General features: G+C 43.3%; 1 protein-coding gene across 1 annotated transcript in view; it reads right to left on the reverse strand.

The window, feature by feature from the left end:
- Positions 1-13,653: 13,653 nt before the first annotated feature.
- The window catches only part of ALPK2 (alpha kinase 2), a 63,134-nt gene continuing 49,284 nt past the window's right edge, over positions 13,654-27,503 (reverse strand). Inside the window, exons 11-13 of the mRNA XM_039544420.1 lie at positions 23,415-23,463; positions 14,609-14,698; positions 13,654-14,428 (exon numbers count right to left, since the gene is read on the reverse strand). Of these exons, the coding sequence (XP_039400354.1) occupies positions 14,212-14,428; positions 14,609-14,698; positions 23,415-23,463 (356 nt within the window). The 3' untranslated portion in view covers positions 13,654-14,211. The remainder of the gene's footprint in view (positions 14,429-14,608; positions 14,699-23,414; positions 23,464-27,503) is intronic.

Consider the following 27,503-nt stretch of genomic DNA (forward strand, 5'->3'; position numbering starts at 1 on the left):
TCCTCCTCTGTTCCTGAGAGCATTTCCTCTGTGCTTGAGAACAGCTACCCTTGTTTCTAACTCGGTGATAGAAACATTTAGCAACACCACTAATCCACAAGGGACCTGATTCTGTTACATAACAGCAACCTCAGCTCACTTCAAGGGAAATTGCTTGCATGCAGCAGCCGCCACTGCAGAAAGCAAAGATTCTCCTGTCTCCTAAGACTCACTAATCACAATAATTTCACACCCACAATATTGTACAGCAAAACCTCGAAGCTGAATCATAGTAGCTGCTGATAATTATGGTTTATTTTTCAAAAAGCCTTTTATGAGAGCAAACTGGTGGTGGGGAGGGAAAGATTTCTAGAGGCTAGTCTGGGGACAATCCTGAACTTTCTCTCCTTGCCCTTGCTCTGAGTGAGCGTAGTGGTGCCTTCCCTTCTGCAAAGCCCTGAGGGCAATGCCTTCAGCAGCAGCTGCTTGGCTTCTCCCCCTTTGACTGAGAAAAGAGTAGAAAAGAGCGTCCCCAACCTCCATTCCTGCAGTGCTGTCTAGGGAGTTAATGGCAATGTTGCTTGCCCTCGCCTCAATATGGATAAGATGATTCTTCTTTGTGCAAAGAAAATTTTATGCTATTTTTCTCCTTCTGCTCCCAGATCCCAGTGTGATGCCTGCCAGAACATGATAGCCCCACGATAACAACAGTACCAGCAGGATAGCCCTACGATAACAGTACCAGCAGGAAACTAAAAGCCTGTCATCCTGGAATAGCCCTCGTAGTCACAACACATCCTTGCCCACTCCAGTACGGTGGGGTGCAAAATAGGGGGCACCACTGCCTGTGTTTTGGGGGTGCAAGGGCTGTATTGGCTTCCACCTGCAGCCCTAATAAAAGAAAAGCATCACACGCACACACGGTTCTCCACCCCCGTGGTGCTTCGTGGCAGAATGATAGCTGTGTAGATTAAATTTTCAGTTTTGTTACTGTAGCGCACTGAGAACTCCAGATGAAAAGTCATTTATTGAGGCTTTTATTGTAGAGCTGCGTGACCTTTGCAACACCCACACAAGTGTTACATATGCTGAAGTTTCTTGAAGAGTGAAAAAGAATTGAGGAGGACTGGGGTAGGGGGAGGAATAATAGATCTCGGAGCCTTGCAGATCATTCTTAGGTCATGGGAGGCTGAGCAGTGGGATCTCTCTTAAGAAGTCTCTCAATATCAAATAAATACGAAAAAGAATCTAATCAAAAGTGCATTTTCTGTGGTTAAGTGGTACATGAGGAATGTTCCGGAAAACATGCTGCCTATTTCTTAATGGCATTACTTCTCTTGCAGCCTCTCTAAAAGAATGGAAAAGAAACAGAACAGTGGCATTCCAAGCACAGCAGCTGAGGTTTTTTGGGGCCACCACTTTACCGTCCTGAACTTCCATCCATATTTCTACAGAATGATTGAGTGACTTGCAAAGTAGGTGAGCAGGATTGCGGGGAATAGGACGTGGTATCTGGCACTCAACTAGCCTAGTGCTAGCGATCAACTTGGCCCTGGAAACCTGAAACTCCTATTTCCCCTCCTTGAAATCTGAACTTGAACAGTAGCATCTGAATCTTTCAATTAGAGCCTATCCCTGTAATGAGCAAAGTCCTTTTTTCAAGTGCCCACTCAGGCACCTACGTCCAGGGGTGGCTCTAGATTTTTTGTCGCCCCAAGCACGGCAGGCAGGCTGCCTTCGGCGGCTTGCCTGCGGGAGGTCTGCCGGTCCCGCGGCTTCGGCGTACCCGCCGCCGAATTGCCGCCGAATCCGCAGGACTGGCGGACCTCCTGCAGGTAAGCTGCTGAAGGCTGCCTGACTGCTGCCCTCGCAGGGACTGGCAGGGCGCCCCCTGCGGCTTGCTGCCCCAGGCACACGCTTGGAGTGCTGGTGCCTGGAGCCGCCGCTGCCTATGTCCCATTGGCTTTCAAGTAATTTAGACCTCGAAAGCCCAAATCCTCAAAAGTAGATAGGCACCTAACTCCTACTGAAACCAGTGGGAGTTAAGTATCTAAATATCCTCACAGATCTGGGCCTACGTGCCTGGGTCTTAAGGAGCTTTTGAAAATTAACTAAAACTTTGAAAACTTTGGCTCCTCTTAATCATGCCCACTCTAGTTCTTAAAACTATGTAGGAAGTGGACTGGAAAAAACATAGGTTAAGAATAGGTATCTGCTTAGAAGATATATATACATCTCTAAATTCAATACTGTATCCTGGCCATGTGATTTATTACTTTTTGAATAACAAAAGGAAACATCTAGTAGTGGCCTTACTGATCACCCATGCCTAAATGTTTTATCATCCTTAATATCTGTAATAAGAATGTAAATCATGAAACAATAGTACCTCAACCTAAATTACAGCTACGATCATGGTGGATTCTCCATCACAGACCATCTTAAAATCAAGAGTGGATGGTTTTCTAAAAGTTACATGCTAAGAATTATTTTGGGGAAGTTCTACGGCCTCTATTACGCAGGTGGTCAAACTAGTTGATCACAATGATTGCTTCTGGCCTTGGAATCTATGAAGAGGCAAATAGCATAATGTTACAAAACCAGTCACAGAGTACAGTGTGCTCATTGTGCCTGAGTCTGAGGATGTTGATGAGTGAAACAATGAGTGCCTGCTGTTAGCACAGGGGTTCTCAAACTGGGGGTCGGGACCCCTCAATGGGTCGTGAGGTTATTACATGGCTGTCAGCATCCACCCCAAACCCTACTTTGCTGCCAGCATTTATAATGGTGTTAAATATATAAAAAAGTGTTTTGAATTTATGAGGGTCACACTCAGAGGCTTGCTATGTGAAAGGGGTCACCAGTACAAAAGTTTGAGAACCACTGTGTTAGCAGATACAAAGGTACTTCTTTTGACCGCTTTGCAGATCTGAAGAGTTAATCTTGGGAGTGGTCACTAATGAGATTTCACCTAACCTTAACACCATTCAGAAAGAGCATTCTTTTGGGATGTATTTGCTGGGATTAGAAAAACGATATCTATGTGCGCGTCAAATATATTTGCGTTTTGCTTCTGTGATATGAAAGTTGGGGGTGCAACCAAGCAGCCAGTATGTGTTGGCATTCCACGCTGGGACTTTTCTGGTGACCCTTTCGGTTTCTGCAGAATTTAAATTCATATTTAAAAATGACAATGTAAGCAAAATGTTCATTCTGAAGCCTAACAATGAGACCTACAATATCAGCATTGTTAATGGTTTTACTGCTGATTATTTTAGCATTTGCAGTACCCTGGGATTGTGGGGAGATGTTAAGTAGAGTGTTACCGCTTCTTTCCCCCTAATGTGACCCTGTGGTGAAAATTATTAGCCCATGCACAGTGTGTTTAGTTGATATTCAATGAATGAAAATTTTAATATCAATAAAAACATTGGCTAACCGTAATGGTCATGGGAACCAATGCACAGTCTTCTGGAGCATTCAGAAACTGACTAAAGAAAGGTATGTACTATTCCCATTCATCTCCATAAGGTGTTAATGCTGAAGCCTAACGATGATACATTCTTTGACAACTGTGTTAACTATTTCACTGATGATCATGAAACCTCCAACTACGATACATTGGGAGGGACTATGAGTGGATTTGGAGCAAAGCTGACTATCGTGGGCAGGGCCGGCTCCAGGCACCAGCGAAGGAAGCAGGTGCCTGGGGCAGCCAATAGAAAGGGGCGGCACTCCGTATGTTACTGGGGCGGCACGTCCCAGTCTGCAGTGGCAATTCGGCAGCGGGTCCTTCGGTCCCTCTCTTCTTCTTTGGCAGCACTTCGGCAGCAACTCAATCGCTCCACTTCTAGTCCTCGGCGGCAGGTCGATCGCTCCGCTTTTGGTGGCAGCTCAATTGGCTTTTTCATTTTTTTCTCTCTTTTTTTTTTCCCACCGCTTGGGGCGGCAAAAAAATTGGAGCCAGCCCTGATCATGGGTGCAATCCTGGCTCCACTGAATTAATAGCTAAACTCCCGTTGACTTCAATGGGACCAAGGTTTCACCCCATAGCTGTACTTTCCCCCCTCACTCCACACTGACTCCTTCCAGTCTCACTCCTCAGCCCAGGCCAGTGAACTAAACTGAGATAAAATGCACTTTCCTCCGCTTTTCACATATGCTGGGTTATGTTTACTGGTCCAGACTGGCAAACCATACAGTGCAGAGTAATCACTTGTCAGCCTATGAAGGAAAGGACTTTAGATCTGCAGGAGATCAGAACAGGATCCTTAGTGATTATTTGAAATAGTCTCTTTGTACATTCTCTCTCTCTCTCTCTCGTGTGTGTAACCAATGTATTCTCTTGGTCATTCACTCACACTAAATGTCTTTGGTACTCTGTTGGTGCGGGTCATAGGTTTGCTATTTTTAATGTTGCCATTTGTATTATGCTAATGCCTAGGAACCTCAATGAAAGAACGGGGTCCCATTGTGCTAGACATTGTACAGACAGACCAATAACAGAAAAGACAGTGAGTGAGAAATGCCTCAGAGTAGCTCATAATCTGCATAACAGTAAATAGGTGGATGAAACAGATAAGCAGGTTTGGGGTGGGGTAGGAGGCTCAGATAGTAAGAGCATTGAGTTTAGTAGAAAAGCAGAAGTCTCTGCTCACCAGATGGTAGTGATGGGAATGATTTGTAGGCATCACGGCAGAGGTACTTTTAAACTAATCAGAATGGTTTTCAGCTAAGATAAAGTTAAGAAAATTGATTTTTTTCCCTGTGGCAAACTGTCAAGGTGTAATTATTTCAGTGTAGTTGCACTTCAAAGTGAATCCAAATGCCACAGAGATTTAAAAAAATCTTTTAGGAAACAGTCATTGATTTTAACTTTTTAGTTCTGTTGCAGGCAGATCATTGTATACAACTAGTTTTCCTGTCCTAAGCTGGAAAAAAAGAACCAATGGGCACACTACAAATACCTTTAAGATTTGTTACGTGCTTTACATTGTGAATGTATTAGTGGTGTATTGTATCTCTAATATGCTTCTTAATTGGGAAGAATGGTAAAAATCAATGAAATCTTGGGTAGTGGAAAAGCAAAACCTTTTAATAGCTGTGAAGGAAGTCCACATTCATTTAACCTTAGTATGGATAGCTGTTATTACACAGTGTTTCACAGGCACTTCTGTTCTGAAAGATAAATAAGAAGAAAATCACACTTAGCCTTTGAGTAGTGATGTCAGTACTTGGATGAACAGGCAACTGAAAAATATCAAGCCCATCAAAATACCCCTACCCAGCCAGAACATGCCCTGATCTTGAGAGTCACTGATTGCCATTATCAAAGTCCATTGATGGATGGTTAATCTCCCACAGGAGCGAATATTTCATAAGACTCCCTTATGATAGTTTCTGGTGAGGAAAATGTGCTTTTCTTCTTTGGGAAATATCATTTTTCCCAAAGAGCCTTTCAAAGTGTTGTGTTCCACGAGCACATCTCAATCAAACCAATTCCTAAGCTGGATTTGTGGTTCCAGCCCGTTCCACTTATTGATCAACAGGTTTGGATAGTTTTTGATTAATGAATAAGGAAAACAATATTATTATTGGTTTGTATTATTGTAACACCTGTGAGCCCGAGTCATGGGCCAGGACCTCACTGTGGAAGGTGCTGCACAAACACAAAACACAAAGACAAAGATAATCCCTGCCCCAAAGAGCTTAGGGTAAATCCTGCAATCAGCGCCGCAGAGATGGAACCATGGAGCCCATCCATATGGCGTCATTTGCAGGATCCGTTCCCTCTATGTTCTCTCATCAGTAGTGAACTCACCAGATAAGTACAATGGGGAAGTGAAAGTCTTCAGGAGGGTACCAAGTGTCAATAAAACTAAGTAGATTTTTTTCTTTCCCAATTCTATACCTCCTGGAGATGTGAGGTAACAGAAAGCAGGCAGCCTATTACTAATGAGGGAAAAGGAGAGGGATACAAATGTCCTGCTAAAACATACAGTACATAAAGGGACAAATTCTAGTCACCCAGAGAAAAAGCTGGCAGTTGTTGGCTGTCCAGAATCTTCCTGGTCCAGAAAGACCAAAAAAATCACTGCCGCTCCTACACAAAGGGGTATAAGAGGGCATGGCCTCTGCAGAAGTGAGCGTGTGCCCTGCATGTATATGCACCCAAACATACTCAACATCTGGACCAAGCAATATTCCCTGGGCAAGGCTTCCTCACTTAGCAGGACTGAGGGAGAATCCAGACACAGTGATCATAGCAAGCCTTACAAGACAACACTTAAGAACATAAGAACGGCCACACTGGATCAGACCAATGGTCCACCTAGCCCAGTATCCTGTTTTCCAAAAGTGTCCGGTGCCAGGTGCTTCAAAGGGAATGAATGTAATAAGGCAATTTTTGAGTGATTCATCCAGTCCCAGTTTCTGGCAGTCAGAGGTTTATGGACATGTAGAGCATGGAGTTGCATTCTTGAACATCTTGGCTAATAGTCATTGATAGACCTATCCTTTGTGAACTGACTGAATTCTTTTTTAACCCATTTATACTTTTGGCCTTCACATCATCCTCTGGCAATGAGTTCCACAGGTTGATGTGCATTCTGTGAAGAAGTACCTCCTTATGTTGGTTTTAAACCTGCTGCCTAATAATTTCATTGTGTGACTCCTGGTTTCTGTGTTATGTGAAGGGGTAAAACACCACTTCCTTGTTCCCTTTCTTTATACCATTCATGATATTATGCACCTCTATCATATCCCACCATAGTCATCTCTTTTCTGAGCTGAACAGTACTAGTCTTTTTAATCTCTTCTTGAATGGAAGCTGTTCCATACCCCTAATCATTTTTGTTGCCCTTCTCTGTACCTTTTCCAATTCTAATATATCTTTTTTTAGATGAAACAATCAGAACTGCCTGCAGTATTTAAGGTGTGTACATACCATAGGTTTATATAGTGGCATTATGATATTTTCTGTCTTATTATCTATCCCTTTTCTAATGGTTCCCAACATTGTGTTAGTTTTTATGACTGCTGCTGCGCATTAAGTGGATGTTTTCAGAGAATTATCCACAATGACTCCAAGATCTTTCTTGAGTGGTAACAGCTAATTTAGACCATTTTGGATGTATAGTTGGGATTATTTTTTTCTGATATGCATTACTCAGTGTTGAATTTCATCTGCCCAGTCACCCAGCTCTGTGAATTCCCTTTGTAACTCTTCACAGTCAGCTTTGGATTTAACTGTCTAGAGTAATTTTATATCATCTTCAGACTTTGCCACCTCACTGTTTGCCCCCTTTTCCCGATCAGTTATGATATGCTGAATACCAGTACAGATCCTTGGGGATCTTTTTACCCCTCTCCATTGTGAAAACTGACAATTTATTCCTATCTTTTGTATTCTATCTTTTAACTAGGTACTGATCCATGAGACGACCTTCCCTCTTATTCCATGACTGCTTAGTTTGTTGAAGAGCCTTTGGTGTGGAACCTTGTCAAAGGCTTTCTGAAAGTCCGAGTGTACTGTATCAGCTCTATCAACCTTGTCCCCATGCTTGTTGACACCCTGACCCTCAAAGAATTGTAATTACTATAGTTTCAAACAATTTGCCTGGTACTGAAGTTAGGTTTATTGGCCTGTAATTGTCAGGATCGCCTCTAGAGCCTTTTTTAAAATTTGCATTACATTAGCGGCTTTCTACGCATCTGGTACAGAGGCTGATTTAAAAAAATGTTACATACCACAGTTAGAAGTTCTGCAATTTCATATCTGAATTCCTTCAGACTCTTGGGTGAATACCATCTTTTCCTGGTGAATTATTACTGTTTAATTTATCAGTTTGTTTCAAAACCTCCTCTACTGACACCTTAATTTGTGACAGTTACTCAGATCTGTCACCTAAAAGAAATGGCTCTTACGTGGGAATCTCCCTCCCTCTGCAGTGAAGACAGACACAAAGAATTAATGTAGCTTCTCCATAATGGGGAGGGATAGCTCAGTGGTTTGAGCATTGGCCTGCTAAACCCAGGGTTGTGAGCTCAATCCTTGAGGGGGCCATTTAGAGAACTGGGGTAAAAATCTGGGGATTGGTCCTGCTTTGAGCAGGTTCCCTTCCAACCCTAATATTCTATGATTCTGTCTTCCTGGAGTGCTCATTCAGCACCTCAGTTGTCTAGGGGTCCCACTGATTACATAAGAACAGCCTTACCGGGTCAGACCAAAGGTCCATCTAGCCCAGTATCTCTCTACTGACAGTGGCCAATGCCAGGTGCCCCAGAGGGAGTGAACCTAACAGGCAATGATCAAGTGATCTCTCTCCTGCCATCCATCTCCATCCTCTGATGAACAGAGGCTAGGGACACTATTCTTACCCATCCTAGCTAATAGCCATTTATGGACTTAGCCACCATGAATTTATCCAGTCCCCTTTTAAACATTGTTATAGTCCTAGCCTTCACAACCTCCTCAGGTAAGGAGTTCCACAAGTTGACTGTGCGCTGCGTGAAGAAGAACTTCCTTTTATTTGTTTTAAACCTGCTGCCCATTAATTTCATTTGGTGACCCCTAGTTCTTGTATTATGGGAATAAGTAAATAACTTTTCCTTATCCACTTTTTCAACATCACTCATGATTTTATATACCTCTATCATATCCCCCCTTAGTCTTCTCTTTTCCAAGCTGAAGAGTCCTAGCCTCTTTAATCTTTCCTCGTATGGGACCCTCTCTAAACCCCTAATCATTTTAGTTGCCCTTTTCTGAACCTTTTCTAGTGCCAGAATATCTTTTTTGAGGTGAGGAGACCACATCTGTACACAGTATTTGAGATGTGGGCGTACCATGGATTTATATAAGGGCAATAATATATTCTCAGTCTTATTCTCTATCCCCTTTTTAATGATTCCTAACATCCTGTTTGCTTTTTTGACCGCCTCTGCACACTGCGTGGACATCTTCAGAGAACTATCCACGATGACTCCAAGATCTTTTTCCTGACTCATTGTAGCTAAATTAGCCCCCATCATGTTGTATGTATAGTTGGGGTTATTTTTTCCAATGTGCATTACTTTACATTTATCCACATTAAATTTCATTTGCCATTTTGTTGCCCAATCACTTAGTTTTGTGAGATCTTTTTGAAGTTCTTCACAATCTGCTTTGGTCTTAACTATCTTGAGTAGTTTAGTATCATCTGCAAACTTTGCCACCTCACTGTTTACCTCTTTCTCCAGATCATTTATGAATAAATTGAATAGGATTGGTCCTAGGACTGACCCTTGGGGAACACCACTAGTTACCCCTCTCCATTCTGAGAATTTACCATTAATTCCTACCCTTTGTTCCCTGTCCTTTAACCAGTTCTCAATCCATGAAAGGACCTTCCCTTTTATCCCATGACAGCTTAATTTACGTAAGAGCCTTTGGTGAGGGACCTTGTCAAAGGCTTTCTGGAAATCTAAGTACACTATGTCCACCGGATCCCCCTTGTCCACATGTTTGTTGACCCCTTCAGAGAACTCTAATAGATTAGTAAGATATGATTTCCCTTTACAGAAACCATGTTGACTATTGCTCAACAGTTTGTGTTTTTCTATGTGTCTGACAATTTTATTCTTAACTATTGTTTCAACTAATTTGCCCGGTATCGAGGTTAGACTTACCGGTCTGTAATTGCCGGGATCACCTCTAGAGCCCTTTTTAAATATTGGCGTTACATTAGCTAACTTCCAGTCATTGGGTACCGAAGCCGATTTAAAGGACAGGTTACAAACCTTAGTTAATAGTTCCGCAACTTCACATTTGAGTTCTTTCAGAACTCTTGGGTGAATGCCATCTGGTCCCGGTGACTTGTTAATGTTGAGTTTATCAATTAATTCCAAAACCTCCTCTAGTGACACTTCAATCTGTGACAGTTCCTCAGATTTGTCACCTACAAAAGCCAGCTCAGGTTTGGGAATCTCCCTAACATCCTCAGCCGTGAAGTCTGAAGCAAAGAATCCATTTAGTTTCTCCGCAATGACTTTATCGTCTTTAAGCGCTCCTTTTGTATTTCAATTGTCAAGGGGCCCCACTGGTTGTTTAGCAGGCTTCCTGCTTCTGATGTACTTAAAAAACATTTTGTTATTACCTTTGGAGTTTTTGGCTAGCCATTCTTCAGACTCCTCTTTGGCTTTTCTTATTACACTCTTGCACTTAAGTTGGCAGTGTTTGTGCTCCTTTCTATTTGCCTCACTAGGATTGACTTCCACTTTTTAAAGGAAGTCTTTTTATCTCTCACTGCTTCAAGTCTTTTTATCTCTCACTGCTCTTGGCAGACTTCCTGCTTCAGATGTACTTAAAATTATTTTTGCTTAGTTTTTGTGTCTTTGGCTAGTTGCTCAAATTCTTTTTTGCCCTGCTGAATTACTCTGTACACTTGACTTGCCAGCAATGTTCCCTCTAACTTTTTACATCCATGTGCGGGATGAATTTTGTTATGTGCACCAATATGGAGGTGATGTGCAGTGGAGGGTTTTGGAGTGTGGGAGGGGACTCAGGGCTCGGGCAAGGGGTTGGAGTGCGGGGCAGGGTGAGGGCTCTGGGGTGAGGCTAGGGATGAGAGGATTGGGGTGCGGGAAGGGGCTCAGAGTTGGGGCAGAGGGTTGGGGTGCAGGGGGTAAGGGCTCTAGCTGGGGGTGTGGGCTCTGGGGTGGGTCTGGTGTTGAGGGACTTGGGGTGCAGGCTGCCCCCCAGCCCTCTCTTGTCGCAGCATCCTGGGGCCGGGGGAGAGGTGCCTCTCCAGTCCAGGCCCTGTGGCTGCGTGCCTGTGCAGCCCTTGATAGCCTGCTGCGCAGTCTTGCTGCTTTGAGGGAACTTAACTTGCCAGTGTTTATGCTCTTTTCTATTATCTTCACTAAGATTTGACTTCCAATTTTTAAAGGATGCCTTTTACCACCTCTTTTGCTCTGTTGTTTAGCCATGGTGGCATTTTTTGTCCTCTTACTATTTTTTTTAATTATTATTATTTAGGAAATACATGTAGTTTGAGCCTTTTTAATGGTGTTTTAAAATAGTTTCCACACAGCTTTCATGCATTTAATTCGTGTGTCTATTCTTTTAAGTTCTAGTTTACTTCTTCATTTTTGTATAGTTCCCCTTTTTGAAGTTAAATGCAACTGTGGTGGGTTTGTTTGGCATTCCCCCCCTACAAGGGTGTTAAATTTAATTACATCATGGTTGCTCTGAGGGTTGCTGGAAAGGAGGGGTGGCATGGCAGCATTACTTTTAAAAGTGGTCTTGGGGGGAATCGGTGGCACAGGGGCGGGGTCTCAGGGGAAGGGGCTTCTTTTACGGAGCTTCTGTCACTCCTGGTTGCTATTATCAAGCGGTCCAGCTATATTCACCTCCTGGACCAGATCTTGTGCTCCACTTAGGACTAAATCAAGACTTGCCTCTCCTCTTGTGGGTTCCAGGGCTAGCTGCTTCAGGAAACAGTCATTTCATGTGTCTAGACATTTTATCTCTGCATCCCATCCTGAGGTGATATATACCAGTCAATATGGGGGAGAGTTGAAATCCCCAATTATTAATGGTTTTCTGTTTTTTGTAGCCTCTCTGATCTCCCTGAACATTTCAGTCACCATCACCAGCCAGGCCAAGTGGTCGGTAACATATTCCTACTGCTACGGTCTTACAAATTCAAGCATGGAATTTCTATCCATAGGGATTCCATGGCACTGTTTGGTTCATGTAAGATTTTTACTATATTCGATTCTATGCTTTCTTTCACATATAGTGCCACTTCCCCACCAGCGTAATCTACTCTGTCATTTCTACATACTTTTTACCCTAGTATTACCATATCCCATTGATTATCATTGTTCCACCAAGTTTCTGTGATACCTATTATATCAACATCCTTATTTGATACCAGGCACTCAAATCCATCCATCTGCTCCTCTGCACCTGTCAGCTTTTCCCCTAGCCCTTAGTTTAAAAAATCCTCTGTGATCTTTTTAAATTTACATGGCAGCAATCTGGCCTATAATCTTCCCCTTCTGTTCTGTTCCGGTTCTTACCCTGCTCCAATCACTGTGGTATCTTAGCACCTGAGAAAGTGGTATTTGATATACAGAGCCAGATTCTCCAGCCCGTTTAGACCACTTCGCACCATATCAGTAGCCTTAAAACAACTGGAGGTAGCTGGTGGAGAATTCCCCTTGGGTAGGGGCACTCTTTTCTGGCGGAAAGTGGGCAGAAACTCACTTATAGCTCTTCCTCTCCCCGCGTAACGAGAGGAAGAGGGCATGTCAGGGGCAGTCTGGGGGTAGGTGTGGATACAAGGATGTATGGTGAAGCATAGCTCCTCTATGCCTGGTCTTCCACCAATAAGATATGGCCCTTATGCCAGTGGCAGAAGTTGGAGCAGGCCCCAAGGGTGGTTGAAATTCAGGGAACCACACCTGGATCCCTGTGGTGGCCAATCTCCACAATATGCTGCACCGCTTATACATAGTGGAGAATTGAGGTCACCACAATAATTTCCTCTTGCAAGTATGTCAGTTACTGTTGTCTGGGAATTCTGGGTCAATGTGGACTGTCACGATGGCTCCCCGTTGCATTAGGCACACTTGACTCTAAGCTATTCCTTCAGAAATTCAGACAGTCCCTGTGAAGACAAAAATTATTGTACCTTTGTTGTCATGGGGTCTACTCACTGCATGTGGCGCATCCTCCTGGTGGCTCTAGGGATTAGCTCTTGCTAGGCATTGCCTCCTCTGGCGTTGTCTCTACCCGCCATCTCTTTCACCCTATGGCCCTGCTCACTCCAGGAGTTGTAGCTTCCTGTTGATGACTTGGCCCTCCAGCCAGGTCATTAACGTTCTCCCTTTCTGGGGAATTCAAAGTCCTTCTGGACCAACTGTCTGTCTGCATCTCCAACATCCTGCACCACTTCCCAGTGACTGGTAGGGGAACCCAGGCCCACCCACTATACTGGGTTCCAGGTTCCAGCCCAGGGACTCTCTAACAAGCAGCCAAGGTCTGTACAGTTCTACTCCTTGCTGCTGTCTTCCTACCTATTTGGCGCCGCACCACGGGTTTGCCAGCCCAAGCTCCCTCCTCCTCAGGGAGTGACTGCAGACTACTTCCTTGCAGCCTCTTGCTGCTCACTACTCCTGGGCTTTATACAGGCCCCTCCTCTTCCTGCCCAGCGGAGCCCATTTCCTGCTCCCTGCCTCCTTCAGGTGCAGGCTGGGCAGTTAATTGGCCGGCCTAGCTCTTTAACCCCTCCAGGCCTTGTGTGGGGTGTGCACTGCATCACACATTGTCAATTAGGTCTCAGTCCTGCAAGGTGCTGAATATCCTTAACTCCCAATGACTTCAGTATGAGTTGTGTTCAACACCCTGCAACTTGGGCCCTCAGGCCCCAGTCCTGCAGCAGGATCTGGGTGGGAGCAAGATGGGTCTAATTGCAGGATCAGGGCCTCCGGGAGAAAACAAATTCTGTGGATAAGAAAGTCCTAGGTGTTGCCCAGTTTTAGGATTTTTCCAACTGGGTGACCGAACTTTACGAGGAAAGCTACATAGGTGGCAGCTAAATCCCTGAGCTTGTTCAGAGAACAGGTGTGTATAATGACCCAAATACCCAGGTGGCTTATGCTTGTTTTAAAAGGAATTTAATTGGCAAAAGTACAAGGAATATGAGTATAGTAAGGATTAAAATTGTGCAAAGAGTTAGGAAATAAAGCAACTATTCTCATGCCTCCTTGACCCCAGTGCCAGTATCAAGCTCTACTCCAAAACCTTTATTAAGTGGTGGCTTAAGTAGTTTTATTTTTACATAGCTGCTGAATGCCACAGTGTCGCTGGTGTAGAGATCTGGGAGTTGCCAAATGGAGGCCAGAAATGCTCCAGTGACCCATCTCCTGCACAAAGACCAAGACACAGAGTGTGCAAATACACAAATATACACTGACGTGACGTATGTAAAAATACTTGAAAGTTAATCGAGGCAGATAGCTTTGTTTGGCTTTGAAAACTTTCCATCGCTTTTGAATTGTAGCCTGCTAGGCCACAGACGCAGCTAGTTTCCTGGTTGCTGTTATCAAAGAACAGCTTCAAAATGGGGGTATAATGCAGAAGGCTCAGTCTAACTCCGCTGTCATGTCCTTCGGTACCTGTGCATTTCTGGAGAGGAGCTTGTGCGAAGTGGTGCAGTGTTACTGGATGCTTTGAAGACAGGAGGTCTATATTGTCTTGGTTGCCTGTGTGCTGGCCACTCTTTTCTGTACATTCGGTGAGTTTGGAGGGACTTTGCTTTTCATGGCTGTTGGTTTCCTCTGTTTTTGATGACTGCCTGGGAGGGATTTCAACCCCAACATCCCGCAGTACTTATTGCACTGGTGGAGGGCTTTAAACTGATCAATGAAGGAAATGGCGCAGTTGCCTTTAAACCCTTTGTATCTGCAGCAGTGAAGAAGAACAAAAAAGGGATTTCAACATTTGTTTTTCAAGCCAGGTCTACGGTGTGACTTTGGTTTCATAAGTAACACTACGACATTTAATACGTTTCTTTGAAGGAGAGAAGTATTATCCCAATTTTATATATGATAAAATGAGGCACCGAGAGATTAAATAACTCACCCAAGGCCAATCAGTGAGTCAGCTGCAGAGCAGAAAACAGGGCTCAGGAGGCTGGCTCTCAGCCCTGTGTTCCAACTATTCCTCTTCCATCTATAATTACAATTTGTGGCTAATACAATTGTCAGTTAACAAACTTCTTAGTTAGATAAATTTATAAACAAAGAAAAATTCCATGGTATAATGTTCATAAAGTGCTTGGGGCACCTCAGATAGAAGAAGGCTACAGAAGTGGGTAAGTGTGATCGTTATTGCTCTGAAGGAGTGTCCCTGATGCTCACATACAGAGCTAGTGTGCAGGGGACACAGGCTGTCAAGCTGCCCAGCGTTGTCTCGTTCCCTTGTGCTCTCTCCATCTCTTTGTATCCATCTGTTACAAAGCTTAGATTGTAAACTCCGGGGGGCAGGGACTGTCATTTTGTTTTGTTTGTAATCAGAGCAGGAGTGTGAGCTTTGTCCTGTTGGGATCTGTGCGTGAACAAGTTTATCTGGTAGCATCAAAATGAAAATATCTGAGCTGCAATCTAATATACAGTCCTAATACATTCTGGGCATTTCATTTCTCTTCCAGGCAGCCTGCCTAATGCTAATAAAGATGCTGTCTGCTCCAAGAAGAAAAGCCCAATCTCCATATGATGGATGGGCCTGTCGGTTCTAACATGCTTTGTAGAATAAAATTCACCAAAGGAGATAAGCAGGTGGCACAGAAACCAAAAACTATCTTTTAAGGCAGCATGACAGTATCTTTCTCTGCTTACCTCTAACAGCTTCATTTTGCATCTCTATTGTTCCTTTAAGGTGACAGAATAGGGAGGTTGAAATGTCAGGCTATCTGCTTTTCTAGCATCAGTAATCTCACATGAGATGAAAAGGCCACCCGGGAACTCTCATGTGTCAGATCATGATGGAACACACAGTTCCACGGTAGGGTGGAAAAAACTCTTTGATGGATCACACAAATCCTACGGTTTCTCAAACATACCCAAAAAGTAAGTCATGCTTTTCTGCATACCCGCACTTCATATTTCAGGCTCCATTGCTTTCTTACACGCACGCACACACACACACAGACTTTGTTGCTTTGTTTAAACACACGCACACACACAATCTTGTCTTAAATGATTTTAAACAAATCATTGTAGCCTTGAACGTATGTGGAAAGAAGATAACAAACCCTCATTATCTTGTAAGGGAAATTATTGGTGTCCTTTATGGAGATCAGCTTCAATAGGAGAGGGAAGTTCTGAATTCAGCCTTTTAATTTTTGATATTTTTGGCCATTTTTGTCTTCTTGTGGTGACCTTACAATCTCACCCCCTTCCTTAGAGTTGGAGCTGGTTGAAATTTAAAAAAAAAAAAAAATCTTTGCGGGAATTTTAGTGAATAAAAGCATTACACTGAGGTTGCTATTATGTGTGGTGTGAACATATGCATGCCAAGCCAGCCAGGGGAGGATTTATCTGCCTGACAAGTGAATCTGGTGGACCTGCCCTGCTCTAGCGATGATACTCAGCTTGTCTGGTGGAAGTAGAGATATCTCCCGCTTGACTCATTTAGGGCCAAGAGTAAGAGTTTATTCGCATCCCTGAGTAGGCAGTGGCATATAGCTGTGCTGCTCCAGGAGGAGCTCCCTAAAGGCAATGCAACTCAGACTTGCCCTCTGAGTTACAATTGCTCCATGATGCCTGTTTGCATACTAGGGAGTATGTTGCATTTGCCCATGAACTGATCCAGCATATATAATCCACTGGTCTGTATGTATCTGCACCCAATCCAAAGAGGACGTGACTCTATTTCAGTTCTTAGCTGCAGCTTCAGCTCATGCTGTAGAGACTCATGGTTCTAGGTTTGGAGGCCTCTAGTTCAATCCAGATCAAGGTGATGAACATCACGTGTACTTCACCCTGCCCTCACCACTGCCAGCCAGCCCTGTTGGCTTGTGTGTGTGTAGTCTTGGCTTTCCTTGTCCCTTTGCCGGCTCCCAGCGTGATTATCAGGCACAGAGTCTGTGCTCTCCCCCTACAGCCTGACTCAGGTTTAGAGAAGCTTGCACCTGGTGCCCCCACTCCTTCACACTCCCTGGCTCTGCAGGTTGCACTCGCAGTCTAGCCCTATGGCAGATTATAAACAGAAAGGCAAAGTAGCTTGGGGCTCTGTGAGGGAATGATGAAATGTTCTCCCGCTCCTGGGGGGCGGGAAGAGAGCTAGGAGACTCCCAGACCAAGCCCTGCTCTAGAAGCATGAAGACCCTGATGCAGTCACATCAGAGGATGGTTCTTTTCACAAGCAAGCCTACCTGACATTGACAAGAGCTACTCCTTTGGATCATGCTGAGGATAGCCTTGGGCTTGGCTGTGGAAATTGGCCAGGGCAGAGCAGCGCCTCATCAGAAAGGGCGTGCCTCAAAGAGGCAGTGTTTTGTTTCCCCTTTTGTTGTGTTTTGTCTGTGTCTGAAGGCCAGCCTTAGTCCCCCTTCCAACAGAGGTTTAATCATGAATATTCAACCAAGCACTGGGTATTTGTGGAAATAAAGGCCAAATTCACAGCGACTGTTAGTCAACAACAAATAATTCAATGAGTTCTAGTTAAATCCCTTCACTCTACAGTGGTTTTGAATTACTCTCCTGCATGCTGCAGCCCTGTACATGTCAGAGATTCAGGTGTCAGTGTCTGAGAGGATAAAGAGCCTCTGTGATGTAGACAGCCTTTGGAGAGCATCTGCTTGCTTTAATATTTAAAATATCTTGTTTCCGCTGCAGGACTGAAAGAGAGGCCACGTTTCTCTTCTATTGAGCAGGACCAGCTTCTCCGGTGGTGATTTAAAGGGCCCACGGCTCCAGCCGCTGCGGGGAGCCCCAGGCCCTTTAAATCACTGCCAGAGCTCTGGCAGCCAGGCTCGGGAGGAGATTTAAAGGGCCGGTGCTCCTACAACTACAGGGAGCCCCAGGTCCTTTAAATCACCACCTAAGCCCTGCTGCCCTGGGGTAGCAGTGGCAGGGCTCCCGTGGTGATTTAAAAAGCTCAGAGCTCCGCGGTGGCCGGTGCCCTGGGTCCTTTAATTTGCCCCGGGGCTTCCAGCCACCTCTGTAGCTGGTAGCTCTGGGGTGATTTAAAGGCCCTGGGGCTCACAGCCACAGCCAGAGCCCCAGGGTCTTTAAATCTTGAAAGGCCCTGCCTCGTTCAGTTGAGGTCACGCCCCCGCTCAAGACTCTGACGTACTGGTAAATCCTTTGTTACCCCTGCAATTGGGCACCCAGAAACTCAGGGACTGCAGATGAGTGTCCAGTTTTGTGAAGGTTGGCTATAGTTAATTAGTTTCTGGCTAATAGGAGAATGAGTTCAAAAGAAAATCCAGTTTAATGAATTCAGACTATTTTCCTATTCGTATTTTGTTTCTGTCCCTCACTATGCTCCTTTTAAAGAGCAGATCATCCAATCAGGGACCAAAAACAATAGAATATGATCAATTTCATGCCACGAATAGCAGATGCTTGAAGTGAACAATTTGTGAAAACTTCACAAACAAGCCACAGTCTCAGAGTTCTTCAGCTGAAATATTCAGCACATACTGAATACATTCACAGCAAACGGGACTAGGCCTTTAATGGCTCAGGAATGAAAAACGAGGCCAACATTTTGTAGAGTTTAAAAAGGTGATTAATACTATTCTACCAGCTTTATTCACAAATCAACTCACACCCATTTCCCTTTTTTTATCACAATTGGCTTTTGTTTGCTCTTGTAACTAGAGATGGGACAAAATCAACCCTGCCCCTCTGATCCAAACACCACCACATTTTGGAGGTTGAGAGGCTTCAAAATCTTGGGCTGAATCTGAATTTTGTAAATGGCTCCTATCTTTACAATGGGTCATCGAGAGCTACCTATTTATCCCTTTATACCACACCCATCACCACAGCACGTGAGAATTAAATCCTTGCATCTGCACCCCCAGCCTTTGGGGTATTCAATAATCCAGATCCAATTTTTGCAGTTTGTAACTCAGTGCTTCTATAGAGCCCTCCATCACTTACACATCTAGAATGTATCATTTGTTCTGCAAAGTCTTAATGACTGTAGTCTAGCTGCAGCTTGGCAGGACTAGTGACGCTAATTCAAACATTCTGCTGCTATTATAGCTTGTGGGTACATGTAATGGGGGAGGAGGTCTGTATCAGCAAATGGCTTCTAAATTGGAAATGTCCTTATGTTGCTTTCATATGAATTGCATTTGAGAGCACTGAATGACCTTTCCAAGCTCCTGAAAGAATGTTTAATCTGTTGTTTAACATGCCAGGTGTTATTAATTAACTAGCTAGATCAGTGATGAATGCAGTTTATGACAAAATCCCCTCATGTTTAGGGAGAAGCCCAAACCAAAACTCCTGAAATCTAGAGGAGTTAGCATTTGGATCCAGATTCAAACTTTGCGGTGCTTTCTCTCTCCACAGTAGGCTACTCCAAAGGTCTCCATGCTCAAAAACATGGAGGAATTTTTAGATTCTACGTTTGGCAGCCGAAGCCTTTTTTAATCATAATGGCTATGGGTGTACAAAAACATATCATGATCTCATTTCCTTTGTGTTTTTTACAAACCATGGCTACCCCTAAATTGGCACTTAACATCTAATCTAAAATTTTGGTTAGTACTCACGAAGCGGCTAGAAATCAGATCATTGTATTTTACTTTTTTTGTTTAAATCTAAGAAAGAATTAAGCCAATATCATATTTACAAGAGTTAAGTTGCTGACTTTGGTGCTCCCCATTAGTTAAATGATAAATGTTTTCAGGGTTTGTTTTTTTTATTTCCAGGAAAACTTTGCCCTCTAGTGGTAGAAAATTTATCACAGCCATTTCTATTACACTTCAACTCATACATTTGTGCTTTTGTGCCTTTTTACTCCACTGATGAAACAGGCATGAGAGGTATGGCAAAGCAATTGCTAATCAGAAATGTGTTTAAATGTTGTAAGCATCTAGTCTCTTCATAACCACTACCCAAGCGGGGGAGATAGAGAGGAGAGCAGACAAATAAATAAATTCTGGACAGTGCAATTCATCATGGTTCAGACTCTAACTGCTTGGAATCTCTGGCTTATAAAAAGACTAATGGCACTGGGCAATGCTAGAAATGTTATGCAGAATATTAATCTGGGCTGTCTCTTGCTAGATGGATTGTATGCTTGTTTTAAAAGTAATACTAGGGGAAATTAAATGAACATAAATAATTCCTGATGTTTGCCCCATCAGCTTTTCTAAATTCATCAATAACCGTTTAAGCAATGACATGATAGTATTTTTCAACTTAATTATGTAAGCAGTACAGTGCAGGTTTTATTTGTTTGCTAATCATAGTCACAGTGTTGTCAGAGTGAATTTAGCTTTTCATTTACTTGCTGAATTGAACAGAAACTCTATGAATAGTCTCCACTCAGCCATGATTCTGGTAAAATTTCCCAAAGTTCAATATAGGCTCAAAGGAATTAGATATGACACTTATTCGATCAATGAGTTCATCTCCCCTGCAAAGGTAGGTTAGAGCCTATAACAGAATTTGCGTCGGCTATCACACTGATACATTAGTTTCATTTCATCTCGGTCTTACAGAGTCAAAAATATTAGAATCATTATCAGAATGATAACCTAGTATGACTGTGTATGCTCTCAGACATACTGGATTTACTATCTCACTTGTTTGTTTACATCGTATTGCCATTAGCACTAAGCTGTGATGTGGATGAATTCTACCTATTTGTTTTCCCCTGTACATCCCAACATGTTTTAAAATCAATCTGGCAAAAATTAACTCAGAGGCATCCTTCTGGGTAAATGATGAACAATGTGGGGAAAATACAGGACCAGCAAAAAATCTGTTGCCTGGTAGAAATAACATGAGTCAAACAAAAGGACACTAGAAATTTAAATTGCTTAAGACAATAAGTGTCTATTTGGGGTGATCCTTAGTTCAGATTTCACTGTACATTCTTTGTCTGACTTCATCTTCCTGTCTCTTTGTCTCAGATGGGTTTTCATCAGCATAATTTCCCATAATATGTTGTATAATAACATTCATTAAAGCCTTCCTATAAATCATGAGGTTCCAGAGCACAGCATAACATAATTAAAACTTTTATTTCTTTATTTTCTAGATGGATGATGAGAGACTAATTCAAATGATTTCACTCTGGAGCCAATGAAAAAAAATCAATTTAAATTTTGAAAAAGTGCCAGGCTAGAAGTGTGAAGGGTTTTCCTAGAATATGCTAGGATAGTACAAAGGAGGGTGGGTGGAAAGCATTGTTTTTTTCTGTGTCTCTGGCATATAGAGAACCACATAGCCAATAAAGAGATTTCTCTTTGTACCTATTGCTGTGATCAGTTCTATATTTTGTACAGATTACTTAAGGAAGAATATAATGTAAAGTGGTTGTCACAACCATCTACCCAAGGAAAATGCAAGGGAACAGAACTGTGACAACACATACAACAAAGTTAGAGAAAAGAATGGGATGCATTAGTTGAGGAAACAACAGGCTTGTTAAAATAATATTGGAAAGAGTGTTGTTCTCTCTCTCTCTCTCTGGTGCAAAATTTCACAGCAGGGCCCAGGGATAGGAGCTAAGAAGCCAAGAATGTCAGTGTAGCCTGAGGGGGGCAGAGGAATTATTCATTTGGATTTATTGAGATTTACAGTTGGGACTGAATTCAAAAGACTTTGAAAGAGACAGGTCATTGTGGGGTAAGGAAGTGGGCACTAGAGGTGAAGTCCTCTGCAACATCATGACTTCGCACCAAGGGGTACTAGGGTGGTAAGAGCGGCCACTTACAGTCCCAAGGGAGCAAACTTGCTCCATGCCTTCTAGAAGACTTCATAAAAACTCAGCGGGTGAAATCCTGGTCTTATTGAAATCAGTGGCAAAACTCCCACTGTATTCAGTAGGGCCAAGATTTCACCCAGAGTTCCCACTCCCTGACATGGGTTATCCTCACAGAGGGATTAAAGGGGCCTGTGTTTTTAGCTGTTATAGCATACCCAACAAGTTTAATGACTGACTGACTCTACAGATTAAAAATCAGTAGTACTTTGGGAGAAGTGGAAAATAATTATAACATAAATGGGCCAAGCTTTTTATTTCTGCTGTGGGATTCTATATATTTGTCTCTTAAGAAGGTCTAAAATAATTGCAGAGCCGCTTGGAGACAGGTGGCTTTTAAATGCCTTGTACAGGGTTTGCCAGCTCTGAGAGGTTTTTGTCTTTGAGAAGGCGGGGGACGGGGGAAGAGAGAGGAGGGGCTGCTTTGCAATCAAATAAATATCAGCAAATCCTTAAATGAGTTTCCTTTGTGCATCAAGTTACTAGCCTAGATATAGCTGCATTGGACATTGTCCCTCCCTCACCTGCCTTGCCTGGCTTACAAGAGCACACAGTCAAGCCTGAGAAAACAAGAGGCATCTGAATGTGTCGTGGGAGGAATAACTAACACACAGAGTCGGAAGTGTGACGTGGTATTTATATATAAAGACAAGGTATCACCGTTTTCCAGAAGTGGGAGGGATGTTTAGTTTTAGTATCACATAACTAATAATGACAGTATCTGATGGCTCCTGACCTTTCTGCCCAGCCCAGGACTCTCTGCCATGCTCAAATCTCTTCCAGCAAACCATTTTATTCTTCAACATGAAACTTAGGAAAAATGTCAAAACAGAAGGAAGTTCTTCTGTCCTCCACAGGATACAGCTCCCAGAGGCTTCCCCCTGGCCCCTTTCAGAGCTGAAAGGAGAATGTGCCCTTTCCTTCATTCCTGCTGCATCAAGGTCTACTGCAGGATCCCATCTCTCACCTGCAGCTCCTCTCAGCTGAGCCACTTGCTGACATTCACAATCACTTGCTCCCTTCCCAGCTGGGTCTGATCACTGAACAGGGCTGGCTGGCCCCAGGCCCTGGCACTTAAAGGGGCAGACCACCTTGTTGCAGTATCCATCAATCTGTGGCCTCTGCCAACAAGTGCGAGTTGTAGTATGGGTACATCCCATTCCAGGGACATTGCATGTTTCATAACTGTTATTTAATAGCCATCAGATAGTAATGGTCACTTATGGGCTGGGCTGAACTTGCCTTGAAGAAGCAACCTAGGCTGGGGCTGCCAAACATTTCAAAAAGAACAAGTGATTTTTGGATGCCTCATTTTTTTGGTGCTCAAACTGAGGTGCCTTAAGGGGCCTGATCTTCAGAAGGTGATTGTTCAGCACTTCTGAAAATCAAGCCCTTATAAAGTATTTCAAGATGGGTACACAAAATCACTTTTGAAAATGTAGGCCTGTATCCCACTACTCATCCTCTGAATCATCACATCTCCCTGATTTTTCAAATAATTTTGCATTGTGGATAAGATAGGAACTAAAGTATTAAATATGGACCATTCTATTTATTTGTATTGCATGGGAGATAAAAAAAAAACAAATAGAAAAGAAAATCTTGACTATTATTTGTTATTTTACGAGGAATACCAACAACATCTTATTTGTTCCAAGATAAAGTGTTTATGAAGAAATTCTGTAAAGCAAAACCTCCAGTATGTTCTCTTTCCTTCAAAGAGAAAAACAAATGTGTTTTCTTGATAGGAAGGTTCCCATTAATATTTTATGAACACGAGGAGGTTAACAGAAATCGCATTGGGATTGTTCTCCCCCCTAAAGTTATGGTGAGAAATAAACATCCAATGCACCAACCCCCATCAGGTTTACACTGTGAGAAGTTTGAAGCACAATGCAAATATATTCCATTGAGAAATATGTCTTTCACTCACCCTTTGGCCAATGTTGCTATGCCAACGTCAGTTAACTTCATTCCTACACCTACAAAAAAACAAAACAGGGAGCTTGCATTATACCAGGCTTTCTAGGAGTGTCTTCAGATGTATAGCCTTATAGATGCTCTGGAGATCTGTGGTTGGCGGCCCATACCCCGACTGGGGTGACTGGCATTAGTAGTAGTAGTAGGTATTCTTTATTGATTATAGTTTGTTTCAGTTATCTCTATGTAGCGACAATATTTTAACATTCTCCCCGCAAACATAGGGTTTTTGGTCTGTGCAGTTCACAACACTAGCAGCAGTCAGTAGCATTCCAGTGATTCACAAACAGGGTGATAAATGGAGCTCTAAGGCTCTGGAATGTTTCCTATGCTGGAGGGTAACTGAGAGCCTCACTTTAACTGTGGCATCTTAAAGGGACATCTAAATCCAGCATCAGAACATTTTACATCTGCAAAGAGATGCATACGGGTCATTTATTGTTCCTAAGTTTTGGGATGTGGATGTTTGCAAGTGTGTGTGTGTGTGTGTGGGGGGGGGGGCTACAGTGTATTCCAATGGGGAAACCACTTTGCATATCAACATCCTGGCCCAACAATCTTTGTTTAGTTTTTTGGGTGACCAAATAGGTACTAAATTAAACTCTTCACTCAGTGTTTCCAAAAAGTGCTTACCACGCTTACCCCCACTTTTGTTTTACTAGCCATTGTGAGGAAAGCCCTGCCCTGCTTGTGCTGTGGAGAGATGATGATTCTGGGAGTCCCCTTCTCCCTCACAGCAGGTATAGGGTAGGATATTGATCTAGCACTTCCTCAACCAAGCTAATGTGCCTTGCACCATTCACAGCCAAGCCATTCCCAGAGGATGTGGTCAGCAGGTTTGGAGCATGGACAGGGTCCCAGTGGTCCGCCTTTGTTGGGATGCTGTTGTTAGCAGCAGATACACCCTGCTCCTTTTTTGGAGCAGCAGGTAAGAATCAATAGAGTGTATAGCTCCCAGGCTCATGATGCTAACTCAGCTGCTCTGCTTCCTGATTCTAGCATGCCTCATACTCATAAGGCCAGGAGGAGTTTACCCTATAGGCTTTCCCCTGTTAATTCATTTGCATTTGGTTTTGGGTTTTTTCAGCCTTCTAATTTGAAAGGGTAGGGGGTGGAGAGATTCCACCTTCCTTGCAGAACCCCAGCCAGGACTGTTGCTCTATTTATTCCCTCAACAACTTAGTGAATACACAGACTACTTCTTTTAAGGCCAAATATTTGCACAATGCGGGTGAGCGAGGTGCATAATGGTGTCATGGCAGCATGCTCTAGATATAAGGAGGTCATTCCTTCAGACGTGATCAGGAGCCTGAATTTTTCCATTGGTTTTAAAGACAGATGTTAGATGTTTAAATGCAAGGCAAAGTGCTGGCACAGTGTGCTGTTTTTAGAGTCTTTTAATTCACAAAGCAGTTCATAAATCCCAGAGTGTGGGGTGAAAAGCAGGCATCAGTCAGCCTTGTATTGAATGTTCTGATTTACTAAGGGGCATTTGTAGTCAAATTAAATCTCTTAGTAAGAGTGTGAGACTTTTTTTTCTTTCCAAGCTGGTTACTTACAGAGACACAAGCCATGTGAAAACCTTCCCTACCCCGGATTGGATGCCAATGAACCTTTTAAAATAAATCTGTTAGTCTCTAAGGTGCCACAAATACTCCTGTTCTTTTTAAAGCACTTGCCACAGCAAGCAGCTAATTCATTTCTTTCCTGTGAGTATGGATCACACACAGAAAGCCAACACAGCACCAGAGCTCACAGGGCCTGTGTTAGAGAGTAGAAAAGAAAATATCAGAAATCTCCCTGCACAGCTTTTATTCTCTCCCATGTGAAATGTCATATCAAAAAGCCGTGTATTATTTTAATTGTCCTAACCCCATATTTGTATTGTTCTCCAGTCACTTTGCCAAAGGCACTTGTAATTAGTATTGATTTTTTTTAATTACCAGGTGGGTCTCAGTGCTTCAATTAGACTAAAAAAGAATATACTTTAGAAAATCCAATGTCCCTATTTAATAATTTGACTGCAGTTCCTCTGGCATAATGCTAGTTTGAATTGTTATTTCAGGCAAAAAAGCCTGTTACAATAAGTTTTTGATAACAGTAATTTACAGATATTTTTATACTGACAGGGTATCATCTAATTAGCTAATTCCTGTGAATGATGTTGTTCTTTATTTGTACTTCAGTAGAGCGTAGGAGTCATGAACCAGGGCCCCATTGTGCGAGGCATTGTACAAACAAATTCATTGGAAGCTGGAGCCATGTGATTTCCTGGTTTGCATAAGAGGTTCAGGTGTGATTCCTGATTCCAGCCTCTCACTACCAAGGCCAGAAAGGACCAGGAGCATTGCAAGGGCAGCATGCTTAGCACAACAGCAGGAGTAAGTCAGGAATGACACAGTTAGACTCACATGACAGTACCATATGTCCAGAATGGGCTGGAGAGAGTATAACACAAGCCGAACAATTGGTGGAGTGAGGAGAAGTGCTGCCTAGGGTTCCAGAGAACCAGGGCTAGCTCCAGGCACCAGCAAAGGAAGCAGGTGTTTGGGACGGCCAATGGAAAGGGGCGGCACGTCCGGGTCTTCAGCAGCAATTTGGCGGCGGGTCCCTCAGTCCCTCTCTTCCTCTTTGAGCTGCCGCCGAAGTGCCGCCACAGAGGAAGAGAGGGAGTGAAGGACCTGCCACCGAATTGCGGCCAAAGAATGGAGCGGCATGATTGAGCTGCTGCCGAAGGTCGGCTTTCTCTCTCTCTCTCTCTCTCTTTTTTTTTTTTTTTGCTTTGCCACAAGGGGCGGCAAAAAGCTGGAGCTGGCCCTGCAGAGAACAAGCTCCCTTCCAAGAGACCCAACTTAAAGCTCCAACTAGGAAACTAGTTTAGCTTGTTGAGAGCACAGCCATGGAAACCCATCATGGGGCCATTCAGAACTCACTTGTCAAAACATAGGCTGTTTGGGGGCGTCAGATCCTGCTGCGTGTTACACTCTGTCAGTCCCACCGACATCAGTGTAACTGAGAGCTGAAAATGGCCCTCAGTCTGTAGCCTAGGACGAATTATTGAAGGTGAAATTCCTCCTTATGTAGAGACGACCAGCACAAAGACTACACCATTGAAATCTGACTTCTATCCCTATATTAATGTTTAAGTGGTGCAATAGGCTTCATGCTATTTCACCCCATGGTTACTAATACCATCATTAATATCAGTATGGGACAGATTGCCCCTTTTATCCTCCTGCTGTTAGATAATGTACAGCCAACTGAATGGATGAGTTCTGTGTGCTCAAAGGGTTTCTCATGCCCTAAATTCCTTCTCTTGCAACCATTACAAAGCTCCTTTTGACTTCAGTGGGCATGGGTCAGGCTCTAAGGTCATGCCTAGACTACCAGCAAAACTTCTGTCGCTCAAGGGTATGAAAAGAATACCCTCCTGAGAGACATAAGTTTCTCTGGCATAATTACTTATGTGCACAACATTATGTTGGCAGGAGAGGTTCTCCCGTCAACATAGCTACCACCACTCGTTGAAGTGATTTTATTATGTCGACGAGATAGCTCGCTCCCATCAGCATAGAGCGGCAGCACGAGCGATCTTACAGCAGCACAGCTGCATCGGTATGGCTCGCTTGTGTAGACATGACCTAAGGCATCTAAAGCCTTTGAGCTGTTAGTGACATGCCACATGTCATGCTCTGTGGAATTGTGACACACTTTATATTATTATTATTAATACCAATATTATAAAATTGCAACGAATCGTGCTAGATATGCCATGTAAGGTATCTGTGAAAATGTTATGATTTGCCAAGTATGATAATCGTATTTATATGTTTGCATCACCTTTCTGTTGTGAGTTATAGATCTGTAGGGTATATCTGTTTTTCCAAACTTGTGCTGTGCATCTGGGTGACACCCCCAGGCAGATTGCCATCAGCACTGCCTAACCTGTTCAATGGCCCATCAAGGGTCATCAACTGTACAATGAACCCATTGAAAGGAACCAGAGAATACACCTGATGAGTCTGCACAGCATGCAGGGGCA

The sequence above is a fragment of the Mauremys reevesii genome, linkage group 6 (assembly GCF_016161935.1).
Source record: "Mauremys reevesii isolate NIE-2019 linkage group 6, ASM1616193v1, whole genome shotgun sequence".
Taxonomy (NCBI): Eukaryota; Metazoa; Chordata; order Testudines; family Geoemydidae; genus Mauremys; species Mauremys reevesii.